This window comes from Pelmatolapia mariae, linkage group LG22, assembly GCF_036321145.2.
Source record: "Pelmatolapia mariae isolate MD_Pm_ZW linkage group LG22, Pm_UMD_F_2, whole genome shotgun sequence".
Lineage (NCBI taxonomy): Eukaryota > Metazoa > Chordata > Actinopteri > Cichliformes > Cichlidae > Pelmatolapia > Pelmatolapia mariae.
In genome coordinates, this window is record NC_086245.2 from 28,077,390 (window position 1) to 28,096,306 (window position 18,917).

The following is an 18,917-nucleotide window of genomic DNA, read 5'->3' on the forward strand; positions in this document are numbered from 1 at the left end:
AATAAGTTACCTTGCTGCCTCGCAGTACAGCTCTCCAACATCTAACAGTTAGCACAGTGAAACCGGTGTTTATACTCATTACACTTTGACTGTTCAATACCTGACTGGCAACCTCTCACATTCTCTTCATTCCTATCCCCAGCTGCTGCTCATCTTGGCAATAGCAGGCTCTGTGAAATGCAGCTTGCGAGTTAATGAATACTCAGTTACTGAGGCCACACAGACTCACAGACTCACATTCTGAAGCAGCAGACTATTGATTTCACCAAGGATGCCACGCATTACAAATCTGATAGAGATTTAAATAAATCAGCTTACTGTCCACTGACTCCCTATTCAGTTTTATGAAGTGGCACTGTGCAATAGTGCTTGCCAAATGTGAAAGATTAAATATTTTTAATGGCTTCTTTTCCTAGTTTGATAGGAAGGAGCTGAGTCAGCCACCAAGAAATAACCATAACACCATATAAAGTCCAACACTGGAAAAAGCTTTCAACTTCTCCCTCCTACCCTGCGTAATGTTACCAAATGTAAAGTCATCCATCTCAGTGAAACTCACAAAAGTACTGAGTGACGAAGTTGCTTGCTTTAAGAAGTGCAGGGAGATGTATGCTGCAAGGACCAAACTACAGAGGCCGGAGGAAGACCGCAAGAATTCAGTGTAGAATCTAAGGTCTGTGGATCTTCCAGTGGTTGAGTACGTGAGACAAAGACGGATGTTGCGTTGTTTAAATGTAATGAGTTGATCCAGAGTGAAAGTTACAGGATAAGGTGGTGCTCCTGAACAAACTGTGTTGGAGTGTTTTAGAGCAGCGGTTCCCAACCCCCGGGCCACAGACCAGTAACGGTCCATGAGTCGTGTGGTACCTGGCCGCGAGAGTTGAGGCTCGGGTGTGAAATTTATGGTTTTCAGGGTTTTACCGTTAACTCGGTTTCCCTGGGTTTTCCGTGTTGTAGTTGTGTGTCTTATTTTGAAAGAAATATTTACGCATTACCATAGCGACCAGAGAGTATTAAGGGGCAGAGAGGAGGATGTTACTCTCAATGTTGTTGGCACATTTCAGGAGGACGCTGCTAATAAAGTTACACAATTACACAGTGAATTCGTGTTTGTTATCATATTTACAAAATACACAGTTTTTGTCTTGGTTGTATCATTTTATTTTGTTGTATTTATCCGCGACACCTTAAAGGTCGCTCCGTGAAAATATTCTCTGACATTAAACCGATCTGTGGCACAAAAAAAGTTGGGGACCACTGTTTTAGAGGGTTGAGTATGGTAGGTATAACGAGAATATCGGTGACGTAGTAGCTCACCCGGCTCACGATCCATCACAGCTCGCAAGTTATCGTAAGAGTGTGAAGTACATAAAGAAAGTTTTCTTGTCATTGGTTGAATTAAAATCCACTGAGTAGTCAAAAAGAGGCTTGCAAGCAGTTGTATCAAATCTGACCAGTAGAACTCTGGGAGGAGTGGAGATTCCATAAAACAACAAATATGACCTTTACCTCGAGCACACTTTGGGTGAGACCCATTAAGTGATGATTATGAGAAAACTTCACAAAAATCTAACAGTTCTCTAGGAGGAGGAGTGATTGTTGTGAACAGGCAGACACCTCACCATTGCATAAACACACTGCTCATTCAGCCCTGTCAGCTAATAGCTGAAAGACAAGAGAGGAGACACAGGGTTGGAAAAGATAGTCACTGAGTCTACAATCTAGCAATGAGAACAGCTTTACAAGAGGTTGCAAGTGATTAGATGGCAGCAGAGTCTGACCCCTAGTGCACCTGAAACCACCTCTGTAATCAAAGGCACAGAGAAAGTGCAGGGAAGAGAGTGCTTAAACGCACTTAGGCATGGAAAAAAAGCACTTGTATGAATGTGTGTGTGAACAGGTGAATGAGGTTTGTAGTAAAGAAGTGCATCAAGTGCTCAAATAGAGTAGACAAATGCAATACAAGTATTATTTGCTGCTTCAAGTTTCAGTATGTTGTGCATTTAGAGATGCTCTCCTCCATACCTTGATGGTAAAGCGTGATTATTTGACTTGCTGTTGCCTTCCTATCAGCTTGAAGCAATCTAGCTATCAACAAGGCATTTTCACCCAAATAACTTCTTTTTCATTCTGTGTAAATAGTGTAGAAGTTTCTAAAATACCCAGACCAGCCAGTCTGGTACCAACCATGGTACATTCAAAGTCACTTAAATCATCTTTCTTTCTCATTCTGATGTTCAGTTTGAAGTTCAGCTGGCAATAAAAATAAATTGTCAAGTTGAAAGACTTCTGGATTGGTTTTGTCATGAGGCGTGTGCAACAGGAGAGGAGGACCCAATGTGCAGACTCCAGGAAGCAAAAAGTACATTCCAAAAACAGTTTCATTGCTGAGACCCAGTCTAACTAAACTGAAAATACAAACAATAACTAAACAGGAGGGAAACACAGCTGGGACAAATCAGGGCTAATGGGACAAGGAAAGCAAAACCAGATACATTAACATGAGACACAGACTTTCAAAGTAAAACAGGAAACATAACACAGAGATGCGGACTTGACACGGGGATACAGCTGACAGGGGAGACGGCAACTATGGAACACAGGCAGAAACCAGAAGACTAAAAATCTAACATAAACCACACAGAGAGCCTAAACTTAGAACAATCATATGACCCATTAGACAAAGAAAGTTAGAATATAATGAAATAAACAAAGTCAAAGAACCAAAAACACAAAACACTGGATTGATGACCCAGGCACCCTAACAGATTTAATTTTTTAGATTCATTCATCTTTACTTCCATAGACTGTATGTAAATCTAAAAGTAGCTGGAAACATTCCAGTAATTCCCAAGGAGGGAAAATCAGTCAAATCTGAATACAGTATGTTAAGTTTCGACACTCTTTATATTTAGAGGGCCCAGTTTCACTATACCGTGAAGAGCACAATGACTCTCCTGGAAATAGCACACAGTGAAAAGAGCTTCCTGTTTTTGCTTTCATTCCTATTTAAAGTATTTGCAGCACTTTTAGAAAAGTCTCTATTTTAAGAACTGAACACAGAATATTTTTTTAAAGCTACAAAGACAATAGAGATATAAAGAAGCGTGTTAGCGGAGATCAAAAACACTTTATGGAGTGGTCTCTCACTGCAGACTCCCTCTGTGTCTGACCGGCATCTCAGCCAAGACAGAGTGACTCACGCATCCTTTCTCTCCATGGGTGCCTGCTCTGCTTTGTAACCAAGCAGAAGGAAAACAACACTTTTAATATCTGTGTCTTTGGTGCAAGTGCTGCTTTCCACTCCATCTGTTTCTATCTTTAATGCTGAGATTTTTTTCCTGTCATTGTCATAGTTTTTTGCGTTGTTACTTGAGTATGATAAAAGCAGTCTGCACCCAGCCAGGTTCCTCCTGCTCAGCCTCTCTGCAGGAGGTCACATCTGACTATAAGGCAGCTTATATTTGAGCTTAAGGGCTGTTAAGCTCTACATTTGGTCACCCCTAGCAGTGAATGGTATCCCTGTTTGAAACAGCAGCCTTCTTCACTCTGATCGTTTCTTTTCCTTACATTTACATCTGCATGATCGTCCTCTCATCACTGCACTGCTGAGCACATCAAATGAAAATATATATCCTGGCAATTTCTCTTTACACTCCACTTGAGTGCCTTCCAGAAGTTACCTATAAGGTACAGGACGTCAGGTCGTTATGGTCATTTTAGTCCACAGCCACGATCTCAGTCAGGCACAGCAGAGCACAGAGCCATCCTCTTTCACTCATCTCCTTCCACGCTGATGGTTATTGTCTGTTTATGGATACAGCTGGCAGCCTTACACATGTGTCATTAAATGTGGATAGACTTTGCAGTGTGTGCCAGCTGGCCATATCTTTTCTATCTGTCCCTACTCTCTCACCGAAAAGGTTGCCAACAACATTGTCTCATAGCTGATTTGGAGCTTATAAAATCCACGTCAATGTCAATCCGTCAGCGTTCACCAGCAGGGCCCTCCCTGTGGAGCTGTTAGCGATATGGTGCCAGGTAGTCCAGTGCTGGATGTTGGCTCTCTGTGGCTTTTATCACTCTGCTAGAAAGATCAAATTCAGCTGGGTATGAACCATATTGGGAATATTAGCACATTTATCATAGATATGTGGATGAAAGTGTGGGTCGTAATGTGATTCTGCTCAGTGTGAAGACTGATAAATTAGATGGAGAAAGGGAGGATTTGTCACAAAAAGATAATAATAAAGGATGCAAAGATTAAAAAACTGACATAAATTAGGATAACTTTTATGTGCGTGGAGCTGTTAAATCAAAGCGAAGTGGTCGCTTCTTTCCATCTTCATCGCTGCCCTGAGTGAAGAGCGGTTGCTGCAGCAGCTCATTAATCATTCCACCATGGTGCGATGCTGCCACTCCATGGTGGACTGAAGGAGTGCATGCCACTGAATGTAAACAGAACCATGTAATCTATATCAGTTTTCACAAACAAATGAAAATAAAGCCGGTACTTCAATTGTAATCTTTATTTATTGTCCATTTACATTTTCTTAATCTTGCAAATCCTCCAATAAAGCAGTTATCAAAGTGCTGTTGGATCTGTTCAAGCTGAAACCGAATGTCACCCTGAAGCCCAGAGTTCCCTGATTAGCTTGTCGTGCTGAAACTTTATCTGCTCACAAGTCAGCAGTTGTTTTAGTTTGCCAAGAGACACATCTGTTTAATTACTGTATGTGTGTTGCCTGTGAGGTTAAACCTGCGGGTTGCTTGTCACTTTTCTGAACCCCGTGGTACTCAGAAGACTGATTAAGCGTAATGATGCGTCTCTAATTATACACTGGTAGCAAGTAGAGTCAAGCGAAGTAGACTGGCATTTTCTAAAGGTCACTGCAGGGATTTTGTCTATAATAGAAAAAATTATATTTTTCTATCAAACATTAGCAAGATTCTCTAACTACAATTTAGAAATGGAGTTGTGATGGTTAAACTTTACACCATTAAACAAAGTCACCTGGGTATACAAGACAGAGAATTCAACCCAAGATTGCTGGCTTATGTCTACCTGTAACGTGTGTGCTCTAGTTGGAATATTAGCAAAAGACCTAGCTTTCAAATCGTAGCTAAAGTCTCTTAGGTTAGCAAACCTGTACAAATATGACACTTGCTCCACTGGTTAACTATGGAGGTAAAACTCAGGTTCATTCAGTTAAGTCAGTGTTTTGTTAGACTAAGACGTCCTTAGGATCACATATTTGTGGGAACATTAGCATGCTAGCACAGTAAACTTTAGCATGCTAGCATGGTAAACTTTAGCATGCTACATATCAGCTAAAACGGATTGAAATTCAATTTAGCTATGCCATGAACTGTGAAAGCCTTAACAAGCTTAGGTTTTAACATGTAATTGCCAAGTTTTACTTTGGTTTTCTGTTTATGGTATTGCATAAAACGTCATGGAAGCTATACAACATAATTGGCTGTAAGTTATACATTCATTGAAACTAAAGGCAACTTCTAGAGCATACAGCCATAGTTTGCTACTAGAAATGTAAATAACATGGTTTCTTCGCTACAGTAATATATTTCTAACACTGTGTGGTCACTATTGGTTAAGTTGCATACTACATACAGTACTTGTGACCTGTCTGATTGCCAGCAGGGGCAACTTGTTGCATATCTCATCCATCTCTCTTTTCCATTGTTCTTTTCTCTCTCAAAATAAAAAATTCCAAAACAAAACCCCACAAATCTTAAAAATAAAGAAAAGAAATCAATCAATATAGCATGCTAATTATGTACCATTTGAACAGCTCTGAGCTGCGAAGCATCATGCAAAGCCAGAGCTCCCACGAGTTTCTCATATCAGTCCACATTACAGTAGTTCTAATATTGTTATAGTTAAAATATTTCCAAATACGAAGGAGTGGAGGGTATTTTGGATAAAAACACATCACAGCGTCAAAGATCCTGTCAGGTGCCACGTGGGGTTAAAACAGTTAGAAACATATTTCACTGAAGTATAAACCAAACCGTCTGTGCCCTCCTGCCTGTGTTCACCCAAGAGAAGTATAATTCCACTCCTAAGGCACCAAATGGCTTTCTATATTTGATTTGGATTTTGGAACACAAGAACAGATGGCATTGAATGCTTCAGTAATATACAACACATTTTGTACAGATGCACCCTAATCTTTTTACATTTGTGTGTAATAGAACTATAAAATGTTTGACAAAACTTTAAATTATTACTTTAATGCTATAGTACATCACCATAATGGTTAACAATATAATATCTCTGCATTGTGCTCACAGTTCATTTATTAACATTCAGTGCACTGTTACATATATATAAACAATTCAGTTGTTCACTTAGGTGTCTTCGCTATGAAGACAAGGAGTAGTAAGAGAAATACTTAGTCAAGCACCAAAGCATGATTTAATGAAACACTCGTTTTTGGACACCTTGGTTGTTGGGTCATCTCAGGTTCCAGACCTGTTGTTGACCTTTATCCAGATTTCTTATCTGACTCCTAAAGTAGTAGCACTAAGCCGAGGCAGTAGATACTGTGGTCAAGCAAACATGTATTTCCATAAGGTTAAAAAATAGAAAAAGTTCATCATCTGACTTTTACTTTAACAACTTTCTGTTTTGCCCTAAGATAATCTCCCCTCCCTCTACCAGGTCTCTAACATCCAAAGTCCTTTTGTCTACTTCCCTGCGCTGGTGTTGTGCTTGGAGTTATGTTTCTGTGCAATGCCATAGGGAACATGTGCAGCGATGGTACCCATCTCTGCCGCTCCCTCTACGTGAAACATCTGATCATCGAAGTAGATGTGTGGCCTTATCTTCTCCAGCATAGGGCCCTTTGGTGCTCCTGCAAGGAACAAGGCCTCATCGATCTCCAGCCCCCAGGCCCGAAGTGTCTTGAGAGCCCGAATCCCAGAACTTGCTGCACTACGAGCTGTGACCAGGTAGGTGCGGATAGGGCAGTCCAGACGCTGGCCTTTAGCGTAAAACTTTTTCTGGAGCTTCCCCAGTGCCTCCAGGAAGCCCTTCAGGGGACCCTGCCAAAGAGGAAGAGCTAGTGAGGATCTGCTATCTGTTTTCTTTTGTATATGTTAAGATTTGACTCATCTTTGACTTGTCACGCATCAGCTTTATGTGTATGTAACACATACAAACCCTGATTGAGCTAGCACCATTTTATTGTAATGTAGCACAGCGTGAGGTATGCACTGCTAATTTCTGAAATTGCTGGTTGTCAAGGAGAATGACATGTCAACTGACAGTCTTTTGAAACAATTTATTATTTCATTTCATTTTGCATAATATATTCATAGAATAATCAGTTACTGAAATGGATTTCATGTGGAGACCATATGCACGCTCATCATTGGGGCTGCTTGGAAAAGATAATGTAATGTTAGGAAGAATATAATGTTTTCAAGGATTGCTACACTCTTTGGAGTCATCTCAGTCTGGGATATTGTGCGTGTAATCTGCAGTTAGTTTTCCTTTTCTTTTTCTTTGAAATTTAGCCTCAGGTATTAACCTTCTAAGCTCCAAGCTAATTGCTAATCTTATTTTAAAGAAAGACAAAACTGAAATTTCAAGGAAGAAAATGTGAAATACTTTTTGTTGTGTGTCACCTGAATTTGTTTTCTTTGTTCTCTGATTGCCTTGAAAGAACAATTTAACAAAAAAAATAATTATATATTCTCATAGGGTTATGGGTTGTGACCAATGACAACTTAGGCCTCCGAGAGTTAGGGTGCAGGATGTACTTTATGTTGTCACCAACACCACGGATGCTGTTAAGAGAAACATATTAAAATACACTCTGCCCCTCAAATCATCTAGTCTTAGCAGATGGCTGCCACTCCTGGTTCTCTGGACAAGGTGTCTTCCTGTTAAAAGAGAGTTTTTCTTTGCCTCTGTCGCTAAAGTGCTAGTTTAAAGGTTTGTTGATGTTTTCTCTCTATTCTTGTAGGGTCTTCACAATAGCACCTTGAGGTCACTGTTGTTGTGATTTGGTGCTCTATAAATTAAACTGAATAGAATAAAAATCAACAAATGCAAAGAAATTCAATTAAAGAATACAAACATGGTCCAGTAGCCTGTCCTCATTTTCCTTCTCATGTTCGAAGAATTTGTCCAGCCCGTGGGCCTTGAAGATGCGTTCTGACTCATCTGAGAAGAGGACAGCATCGCCATCAAATGCCACTCTCAGCTGGGACTCGGATACCTCTGTCATCTTCTCCGGCATGAACATGGTGGCTGCTGCGATGCCTGAACACAAATGCATAAGACAATAAAGGGCTCAGCTATCACTTAGTTGATTACAGCTAAAGGGAAGTTGTGTTTGTACACTTCATTTGTTTTTAACATTACTACATTATGATTAATTCCTTCATTTCAGTTCCCTGCACTTAATTCTTAACTGCACTCTCTGCACTTCTTCTTTAGAGGGAGTCAGGAGTTGCCTTCCCTATCAGTTATTTTGCCCTGCTTCCTTTACTTCACGTTTCAGTTCATGGCTAGTCTGTTTTCCTGTAATTTCATTGCAGCAACTCAAAATGGTACTGAATAGTGTGTATGGCCCCCACAGGCTCATGGGGGATGTTCCTAATAATATGATGGATGGTGTCCTGGAGGATCTCCCCCAAGATCTGGATCAGAGCATCAAAGAGCTCATGGACAATTTGAGATAAACTGGGGGCCAGTCAAGGATATCAATTTCTTAATCTTTCAGGAACCGCCTGCATACTCTCACCACATGAGAGCATGCATTGTCATTTGCACCTTGAGGAACCCAGGACCCAGTGTACCAGTGTAGGGCCTGACAAAGATCCAAGGGTTTCATCCTAATACTAATGGCAGTCAGTCTGCAATTACCTAGCCGGTATACCTGCCATGTATATCTCTCTACAGACCATCACTGAAAGACCAGTGATGTTACAGACAGTATAACGTTCTCCACAGTTTTTCCAGACTCTTTAATGTCTGTCACATGTGCTCAGGGTGAACTTGTTCTCTCTCTGTGAAAAGCACAGAGAGAGGCACAGGTGCCAGCGGTGGATCTGCCAATTCTGATATTCTACGACAAATGCCCATTGGGCTCCACGGTGCCAGGCAATAAGCACAGGGTCCACTGGCTATTAGGCCACCCTCATAAAGTCTGTTTCGGATTGTTTGGTCAGAGACATTCAAACCAGTGTCCTACTGGAGGTCATTTTGTAGCTCTGGCAGCGCTCATCCAGTTCCTTCTTGCACAAAGAAGCAAATAACAGTCTTGCTGGTGGGTTAAGGGCCCTAGAGTAACTGTCTGTCTCCAGGAATCTTCCCCATGCTCTTGAGACTGTGCTGGGAGACACAGCAAGGCATCTTAATTTAGTTGGTGCTACACTCTGATTAAAAAAGTGTTCCTTTAATTTTTTTGAGCAGTGTATTTGCATATTGAGGTGTTGAGAATCAAGTAAACAGAGACATCACTTGTTTAGATAAAATCAGCTTTTAAACGTCACTTCAGTTCACAAATAGATCTTTTGATTTTCTAAGGTGCAAAAAAAGCATCTTTCACTTCATTCAGTGCTCTCTTTCATTTCCTGCCAGAAACAGAACAAATCAGGAAGGTTTTAACTGTCACCTTCATAGCCGCAGTCCTTAAAAACATGCTCTAACACTCAGAGGAAGTATTAACAAATGGATTTACAGCTAATTAAGAGCTTTCAAGTAAAATGTCAGAACCACTTCCTTTGCTTCACTGCTTGTGTGCTCTGTGTTTTTGAGGAGCTGCCTCCCACAGAGGTGCTGCATTACTGGCATAAAGCTCGTAAATGACATGAAGAAAGTCCCTGGAGATGCCTTGACAGCTACAGATGGTTGACAGTTTAAAGGAAACCCTTGATCCCTTTAGGTTATATTGTTCTGTGGCCTTCCCAGTCATCAACGTGGCATGCCCTATGTAGCATGTGTGTGTGCACATGAAGACGGTGACGTTTGCAACGTATGACCAATCACAAGCATGCACAGGTCTCCTGGCAGCAGAGCGGATACTTTACAAACAAAACGAAAATTATAACGTGAGGAAAAATAGAGCGAGGTTAAACACAAAACAGCTCTACACCTTATGAAAACCTGCTGTATTAATGTGTGAATGTGACTGTAGTGCAAAGTGCTTCAAGAGGTCAGAAAGACTGCAAAAGTGGTGCATAAACGCAGTCCATTTACAGACAGCCCATAATTAAGTCTCAGATCAAATTCATGAATTCTTTCAGCTGCAACCCAGCAGGGTTAAAACTATGTGAGAGCAAACAAAGAGCAAATATAAAAACAGAATTCAAACCAGTAAGTGGGTTTATCTGCAAATTTTATATAAGGTCATAAAGTGCATGGCTTAGACCGTCCTGTGTTGGGATTACATTTCTATGTTAAGGCTGATAGAAAAATAAAACTGATTTGCTGCTTGCGGCCAACGGGGAAAAACAAGCTATGAGTAATGTTGCTCCTGAGCTTTTATATTTCTTCTCAGTGCTTGTCGGGAAAGAAAAACGTCTCACTATCTTCCAGAAATGGTGATGCGATTTTCTGGCAAACTGACTGGTCAGTAGGCGCTCATTTTGCACTTGTGGATTTCTTACGTGCTCCAGAGCAGGTTTATTGTGCGACAGAAGTTAAACCATAGCCACTTGAAGCTTTACAGAGCCAGTTAATTTTCCTTAAATGTGTCTCCAAGTGCTCAAGTTTATACACCCAGTGACACAGTGTGTGTCACAAAAACCTCCTCTGTGTTGGCTGCAGTAATAATGCAGCATGAAATTCGCTGCACTGAACGGATTTAAATCGTTGGATGTGGTTGTCACCTCAAGTCCCACAAATTTTCCATCATTGCATTTTAATGGCTCTTATTTCTTTGGCAGAAAATGACCAGTGAGAAGAATATATATGACACCTTTTGGGGGGGGGGGGGGGGGGGGGGGTGTGTGGGGGGGGGGGGGGGGTGAGGGGTGTGGGGCGGGGGGTGAGGGGTCAGGGGGTCAGGGGAGGGGGGTTTTTGCCTGGGGGCATTGCCCCCCACACCCCCTTTGCCGAGCTTAAAAACTGACATCTTGTGCACGTACGAGCACGCGCGCATGCACTCTCATGTACGCGCTTTCAGTCTTCCGAAAAGGGACACTTCCTGTGGTCCCACTGCGCATGCTCTGTCTCCTCCTAGCAGGGTGTTTTTTAATTAAAGGTTCATCAACCGCTGTAGGCATTTCGGGCTTTTCACGGTAAATTTACACAAACAGGAATGACTTTGTCTTTTATTCTATAGAAAGACTTTTGTTGTCAGAAAATCAAGCTGAAACGTCAGTGTGTTTTATAAGCAGATTTTCTACAGTTAGTAGCTAGTTAGTTGGCTGTTTCAGACTTTAAGTTGTTTATCTCAAGAAATGGTGAATAAGGATGTGGAGAGAGACCAAACTTTTATCCCTTTCATTAAATAACTGCATCCCCCCCCAAAAAACCTTTCACCTAAGAACAGCGCCGTTAGTTCGCATTCATTTTCAGTTAAAATTTAAAATAATTAAAACAAAAATAGGCGAGGGCTTTCCCAGACATTCTTTAAAACACAGATGTGCAACGCATTATTTAATTAGTGTTTATCAGCCGATGCGTTTTAGTTTTCAGTGTGAATATATACAAACAGGAGTTACTTTTGCAATAGTGTTTTACACACTCTAACCGAAATGGTAGATTTTGTGTGTTTTTTAACAACTGCACTTTGGGGAGGGGGATAGTTAAGGCGAATTTGAGGTCTGTGCTTTGGGGTGGGGGAAGAGGCATAAAGGTTTATAAAAGCCAGCAAACTCTATCCTTGAGCCTGACACCCGCACGTTAGTTTGTGTATTCGACCGTAAATTTTTAGAGAAAATACGCATTGAATTTTGATGCAATTTTTAAAACATAGATGTGCAATACATTATTTTAATGTCGTTTATCAAACGCTGTGTGCGTTTTGGTTTTCACTGTGAATGATTTACTTTTGTAAATGCAGGATCACATTTTTTTAATGGTGCTTTTGAGACACTGATCTGAAAGATAAATGCTTTCGGTAGAAGTAGCTTTGCTGGATTTTTTTTTTAACTTGGTGAAACATAGTGCGAAACTTGTAATTTAGTATTTTTACAGGTTTTAACTGCGTTGTCTTTCTGTCTTTCTGGAAAATGTTGGCAAACTTGTGACATGAGAGCATGCACCGTACTCTTCAGACCTGTCAGCTTTGCTCGTTTCATAGATCCTCTGTTGATAAAACTGATAAAACTCTAGATGTAAAATTTTAAGGCTACATATTATTTATCTCGCACTAAGTCTGCTTGGCATATGCTATGTATAAAGGCTCTTTCCAAAAAAGTGTAGAGGCGACTTTAGCGTGATTAATTTATTACAATGTCAGTTTTCCCTCCTTTGTCTAGCTGGTGCAAGTTTTTTGTTTATTTGTGAAACTGAGCGCGGTTGTGGACAATTCCGACTGTGCTGTTTGATTTGTGTTTCGTGCTGGATCACTTTCTTTAATTGTTACTTCTCTGCGAGCAGTGAAGAACCAAACTAGTACTTCAAAGTTTAGAATCAGTTTTGCCCCAGTGGCCAGTGCGAAGTTGTGCTGCAGATCCCAGTATGAAAGCTGAGGGTCCAGCCAGCCGGCAGAAAGGCCAGTTGATGCCTCGATGGGCATTGGAACCGGTTTTGCCCGCACAGAGCGTTTCTGACATGCTGGCGTTGCTTATGCATAAGAGAAAAGCAACAATACAGCGTGTTCTCTGCTCCAGGACATCCTTTCACACGGTATGTATGTCTGTCTGTCTGTCAGCGCTAATTATTCAAACCCTGTTTAAAAGGCGACTCATTTGTTGTCCAAAAACATTTCCTCTAAATTTGCAAAGTTACTGATTTAAAAATATATATTTTCGATTTTAGCTGGATGTCACACTCTAGACTCTTGAGCATATTTATATAGCAAAATTCACAATGGTATAACCATGTTAAATAAAAGATGCCCAAGTGTCCACCAATGCACTCTAATGCATGCCATTAATTACCTCTATAGCTGAAAAGAGTCTGTATCTATAATTTGTGGATCTGCTGAATTGTTTTTAATGTGGCACTTTTTTTTCCACGAAATGCAGATGATGAAATCCTCTTTATTTGAGAAAGTGTCCCTAAGCTATTGTTGTTCATACTTACTGAGTTCCCTAACCACTTCTTTGCTATGTCAGCAAACTTTCTGAACAGGAAAGGTATCGTAGATTTAAAGACACATCTTCATTGAAGCAAAGGCAAAAAATTGGAATGAATTTTATGTTCATATTAAAGAGTGAAAATCCAAAATCTGCTGCAATCTTTTGTATTAATGATCTCTCTCTCTCTCTCTCTCTCCCTGTGTGTGTGTGTGTGTGTGTGTGTGTGTGTGTGTGTGTGTGTGTGTGTGTGTGTGTGTGTGTGTGTGTGTGTGTGTGAGTGAGTGAGTGGGTGTGTATAATGCTGCGTGTGTGTGTGTGTGTGTGTGTGTGTGTGTGTACAGGAGAAAGGTGATGCCAGGAGCTTTTTTAATGCATTTCGAATCAACTTTTTTTTTTTTGTTTTACAAGAAGTGTATTTCATACATTGGAACAAATGTAATCTTTTCTATACTTTATAACTATGAAACTCTAAAGATTTTAAGTTCATGCACATTGTGAAACAAGAATCTAAATCTTTCTGTCACAATGATTTCTATAAACGCATGATGTTTATGGGGATAATGTGAAAAATCTTTTGTGGGCTCTAATAATGATCAGTGGTGATTGAAGAGGAAGCTTGAACCCTGGCTCTGGAGATTTTCATGACAAGTGACAGTGCAGACATTTGTTAATCAGAGAACATGTTTTATCATCATAACGACTGTGAATTTAAGCGTCGTTAAAGTGTCACTTCAGCAATGCTGCCAGGAGAAAGAAGTGTTGACTGATGTTTTTTTAATAGAAGACTTAAAACACTAAACTCTAATTTCTGGGGTTTATTTTAAGTTTACAGAATATAACGTCTGGTATGACAATGAGTTTTACTCCTCACTGTCTGTGTTATGTATATCCATTTATCATGTATGCTACTTTGCTCTGTGGACTAAAATGTTTCATTGTATTCATGAAATAAACCAGAATTTCAATGTCCGAATCTTTTTACTGTTTTTCTGCTTTTGTTCACTCCAAGTTTGACGAAACCCACAGCTCACTAACAATGTGGAGCAGTCTCAGTGTATTTAGCTGCTTTTTCCCTAAACACAATCAGTTGACTGGGAGAAATGCCTGTAGTCCTCACTTTGGTCATTGTGAATGTTGAAGGAGATTTGCTCCATAGACACCTTATACTAGTGTTTCCTACACTTAATCCAACACTACTATGTTCTATTTAAACCCAGATTCCTTTTATAGTTTGCAGTGAAATTTGTTAAACCGTTGCTTAATGGGACAGCAGTACAAGTCACTCTTTCCTAACACATTGTAGATAAGTTTATCGCTGGACAACACAGCTAGCAGTCTCACACACTCTTTAGGTTTTTGAAGTTTTGTGTGTAATGGTTTAGTCTATCACACCTTACCCTTTTCTCCCAGTATCACAACAGTATGACTCCCAAAGTACAGAGCAGTAAACAAGCAAGGACTCTGAAGTCAGAACAGAAAGATACAGTTGGAAGATGAATGATTGTGTTTTTATGATGCGTAGTAAACTACCCCGTCTTCTTTTTCTCTGTGTTGTTGTTCTTGTGTGTGTGTATGCTTTTAAAAGTCAAAGTACACATTAGCCACACTTACAAAAAACATTTTGAATTTCATTTAGAACTGAGATTCTACGTTGTAAGCAGAAATCTTATGCTCAGCCAGAAGCGTGTTTCCCCACTTTCACAATGCTGAGGTGTCAAATCCACAACCCCCAACAGATGGTTTGTCACACACTGGGTTCAAACACTCAAAAAGCAACACAACAGCAGGTTCATGAAGGACAAGCCCCCCTTTATTTGCACAGCCTCACACACTATAGATTTTTAAAGTTGTGGTGTACAATGGTATAGCCACAGATGTGACTTCTACTTTTGATAAAGATCACTCCACATGCATATTTCTTAAGAAATGAAGCGTCTTTATTAAGCTCTTATTTATACATGTCTACACAATAATAGACACCGTGTGCTCTGTGACATTATAGTCTTCTACTTCTGCGTCCATTGGTTTGCATTTTCAACTCCCAACCTTTCAGGTTGTTATGAACGGCTTATATTTCTAACATTTTGTGATGTAAAAGTGAATCATGCAGCTTTTTTATTTTCTGTCTGATGGAAGGACTTAAGACACGAGTTATTTAAACAATTCTAAATGACAGTGTGACGGCCATAGTACTTTATGCGGGTGAAATATGTTAAGGATAATGTTTCTCAATGTAACATGGCAAAGAACTTTTGGTTAGGATACAACATTTTGTAAACAGGTACCTCAGAAGCTGTACTGTCAGATCTATGCATGTAAGGTTAAACTTTCCACAGTACTTCCACTTAAGTAAGTAACCAAACACATAAAGTCACCCTCACCAATAATCAACTGTCCCTTGAAAAAGGTAGCACAAACAGACAACTGACTCAGCAATGATAAGTAGAGCTACCCTAGGCCGATACTCAAGCAGAAGAAAATTAAAAGTTGTTTTGGCTCGAAAGATTGAAGAAAAATATGTTTAATAATTCAACAAGACCCTGCACCTTCAACACATGTGCATTCAAATTTTGGAACAGGCTCAACATTGCTGTTGTTCAATAGTTTTTATCCACTTTCAAAAGTCATTTTATGGCTTTAATATTTCCAGCTGATAAGGAGACTTACAGCATTTCAAATGCCCGTCCAAATGCTTTAAACATCCGCTTTGTCTGTAACGACAGCATCAAACTGCAGAGCATTGTTTTTATTCAAATTCAGCATTTTCTGATGAAAATTTAGCTGCTTTTTTTTTTTTCACTGTAACACCCTCTCAGTGCCATTTTTTAGGATGATATTCTTGGAGATTCATTTTTTATATATATACACTTATGCTTTGGGAGTGAGGGTATCTAATACGCACGTTGTCACTGTGTTTTGTACTACCAACTGTGAGGGCTCTGCTTTTACTTTGAGCAGTCTGGTTTTATTTTGTCTCGTGAGTGTGTGTGTTTTTCAAAGGAGATCTTCATCAGTTTCATTTTGTTACCACAAACTTTGTGTAAAGTTCACAACAGAGGTAAAGAGATTTAAACACACCAGTTTAAGGAGGCATGCAGGGTTTTGGACCAGTTGCACAGGAGAGGTGAAGAAGAGAGTGTCAGCGGAGATGTGCAACAGAAGCAGAGGGAACATTTTACAAGATGATAAATGGCAGATTTAGATGATTACGGATTATGTTGACAAGATTAAAAGACACGTCCGTCAGAGTTCAGCAACATTTCAGTTTGATTAAATTAAAGTTGTTGTTTTTTTTTTTGTTTGTTTTTTTTAACTACACAGGGTTTATTTTCTCCTTTGATAGTAATCATATTGAACATGTCAGTGATGGAAACAAAAATATAAGGAAAAATGCTAAAGCGTGTCTAATTAAACTGTTCCTGTGAACCATAAATCATCCTTTAGTATGTTCGGTGTTACAAACTTGAAAAAGCACAGAAAAGATCATCGGACATTAATCTAATCAGTTTTCAGCCTTCATTCATATTGAAATGTTGAAATCTTTCCTGCTAGACCGAAGTGTAGCGTTTGATACCGTTGGCCATTACATTTTATTACATCTATTATTAAATGGAGAGTCCTCTTAACACACTGAAGTCAATTATGAAGCTCCACGGCTTCTGTGCAAAGACTAGTTCTGTTTACATTATACTTGCTTTAGAAGGCATAGCATATATTTTTACTGCTATGTAGATGATACCCGCTTTTATTGGTTAAACTGCTGGTATGTCTTAGATACATAATGAGCTTTAATTTTCTGCTTCTAAATTCAGATAAAACTGAGGTTATTGTAATATGGCATAAAAATCTTAGAAACACTGTGGCTAACAAGATCCTTTCTCTGGGTGGGATCGTCTGTTGTAGGGATTAGACACATTATAAGTAAAATTGAGGCACACAATCCCGTCGCACAACATCAACATTTATTTATATACAAAAATAAAAATGCTTTTTTTACATAAAAGAATTGTAACTTTACAATTCATCACCGATTACGTGGGTACATAGTCCTCATCCTTAACCCATAGTGGTTCGGGTAATTCCTCAGGGCCATATCAGGATACATGGTTGAAAACAGGATACATGTTTTTTTTGTTTGTTTGTTTGTTTTTGAATGTGCTAAAACGTAAGATACATGCTTGAAAAAGCGTACATGCTTTTAAAAGATGTGGCAAAATGCAGATTACATGTTTTAAGAAAGAAAAAAAGGGTAACTGTTTAAAGATACGGTACCATACGTGTTTTTTGGAAAGAATCAGTCTTTCAGAGAAAGCATTAGCGGCCTCCTTTGTAACATTCTGTGACCATCCACAGCTGTCCGATTTTCACCACATCCTCCCCCACTAGATTGTCGTAGGCCTCGGTAATGGCGTCAAAGACTTTCCTCACTGATTTGAGCTCATGCAAGAGAGTCTCCGCGACTGTGCCGACTTTGACATCGTCCGTTTTGATGTTCCGGGCAATCAGCAGGCGTTGAATGGAAGGAATGAAACGAGGGGTGAGGAGTCTTTTTCTGATGCTGTAATAATTTTCAGCGTAAAAGTCCTCCTCCAACACTTGCAGACACTCGTGCTGTCTCTGGCTGGGTTGATCGAACTTACAGCCGTTGCATTCTTCGGTGCGGTACTTGTTGATTACAAGGTTGACTAGATGATACACCGCTGTTTTCACGGTATCGATGAATAAAGAAGGTGCCCAACCGTCAAGCTCGTCGGCTTGCTGCAGTTTCTCCAAGGGGCGAGAGTAACCGGGCGTGTCGGGTACTATTGTGCTCTCGTCCGAAGAACTGGCCAAGGAACTGTCCTCCTCAGCGCGACGCAGGGGTGCAGAGTCCATCTTTCTTTCTGTTTTTGAGCTAAAAAAAAAGGCTTTTGAAGGAATGAGACGGCGGTCTTCTTTTTAAAGTAAAAGAAGGCGGGCGTGGTCTGGAAGTGGGATGTTCTTAGAGGAGCGGGTAGGAGTGGCAGCGATTTTTAAAACCGGAGAGCTGGCCGTCAACTTTAGAAAAGAACGATAATGTCCTTTCTTATCTTTTGGGGTTGAATATCTCCATGAAAAAATGACATCTTGCAGCCCTTCTGCTCAATCAACCATCAATGTGGCAGAACTTGGTACATACTTGGTACTTGGTACTATCAGGGATGCTGTGCAATCTTTACTCTCTGAAGATCCATCCACAAACCCTACATTTGAAGATTGGAGTGAAGACGCACCGTATTCACCAGTGTCAGAGTGGAGCGCACCCCCTTCACCGCCACAAGTGTGGACTATGGACACCGACGATGAGGAAGATTTTTTGTATTTTGGCGACTCTCCCGACATTGATGAGATAGACTGGGCATGGCCGCCCTTCCAAGGCCCTGAGGAATTACCCGAACCACTATGGGTTAAGGATGAGGACTATGTACCCACGTAATCGGTGATGAATTGTAAAGTTACAATTCTTTTATGTAAAAAAAGCATTTTTTATTTTTGTATATAAATAAATGTTGATGTTGTGCGACGGGATTGTGTGCCTCAATTTTACTTATAATGTGTCTAATCCCTACAACAGACGATCCCACCCAGAGAAAGGATCTTGTTAGCCACAGTGTTTCTAAGATTTTTATGCCATATTACAATAACCTCAGTTTTATCTGAATTTAGAAGCA

The 18,917-nt window shown here is 40.1% G+C and overlaps 1 protein-coding gene across 2 annotated transcripts in view; it reads right to left on the reverse strand.

Moving 5' to 3' along the window:
• Window positions 1-4,770: 4,770 nt before the first annotated feature.
• Window positions 4,771-18,917, reverse strand: part of nt5c1aa (5'-nucleotidase, cytosolic IAa) — a 41,355-nt gene continuing 27,208 nt past the window's right edge. For both annotated transcript variants that reach the window (XM_065471263.1, XM_065471262.1), the window contains 2 exons: window positions 8,109-8,293; window positions 4,771-7,068 (listed from right to left, as the gene is read on the reverse strand). In XM_065471263.1, coding sequence (XP_065327335.1) covers window positions 6,712-7,068; window positions 8,109-8,293 — 542 coding nt within the window. In that variant the 3' untranslated portion in view covers window positions 4,771-6,711. The remainder of the gene's footprint in view (window positions 7,069-8,108; window positions 8,294-18,917) is intronic.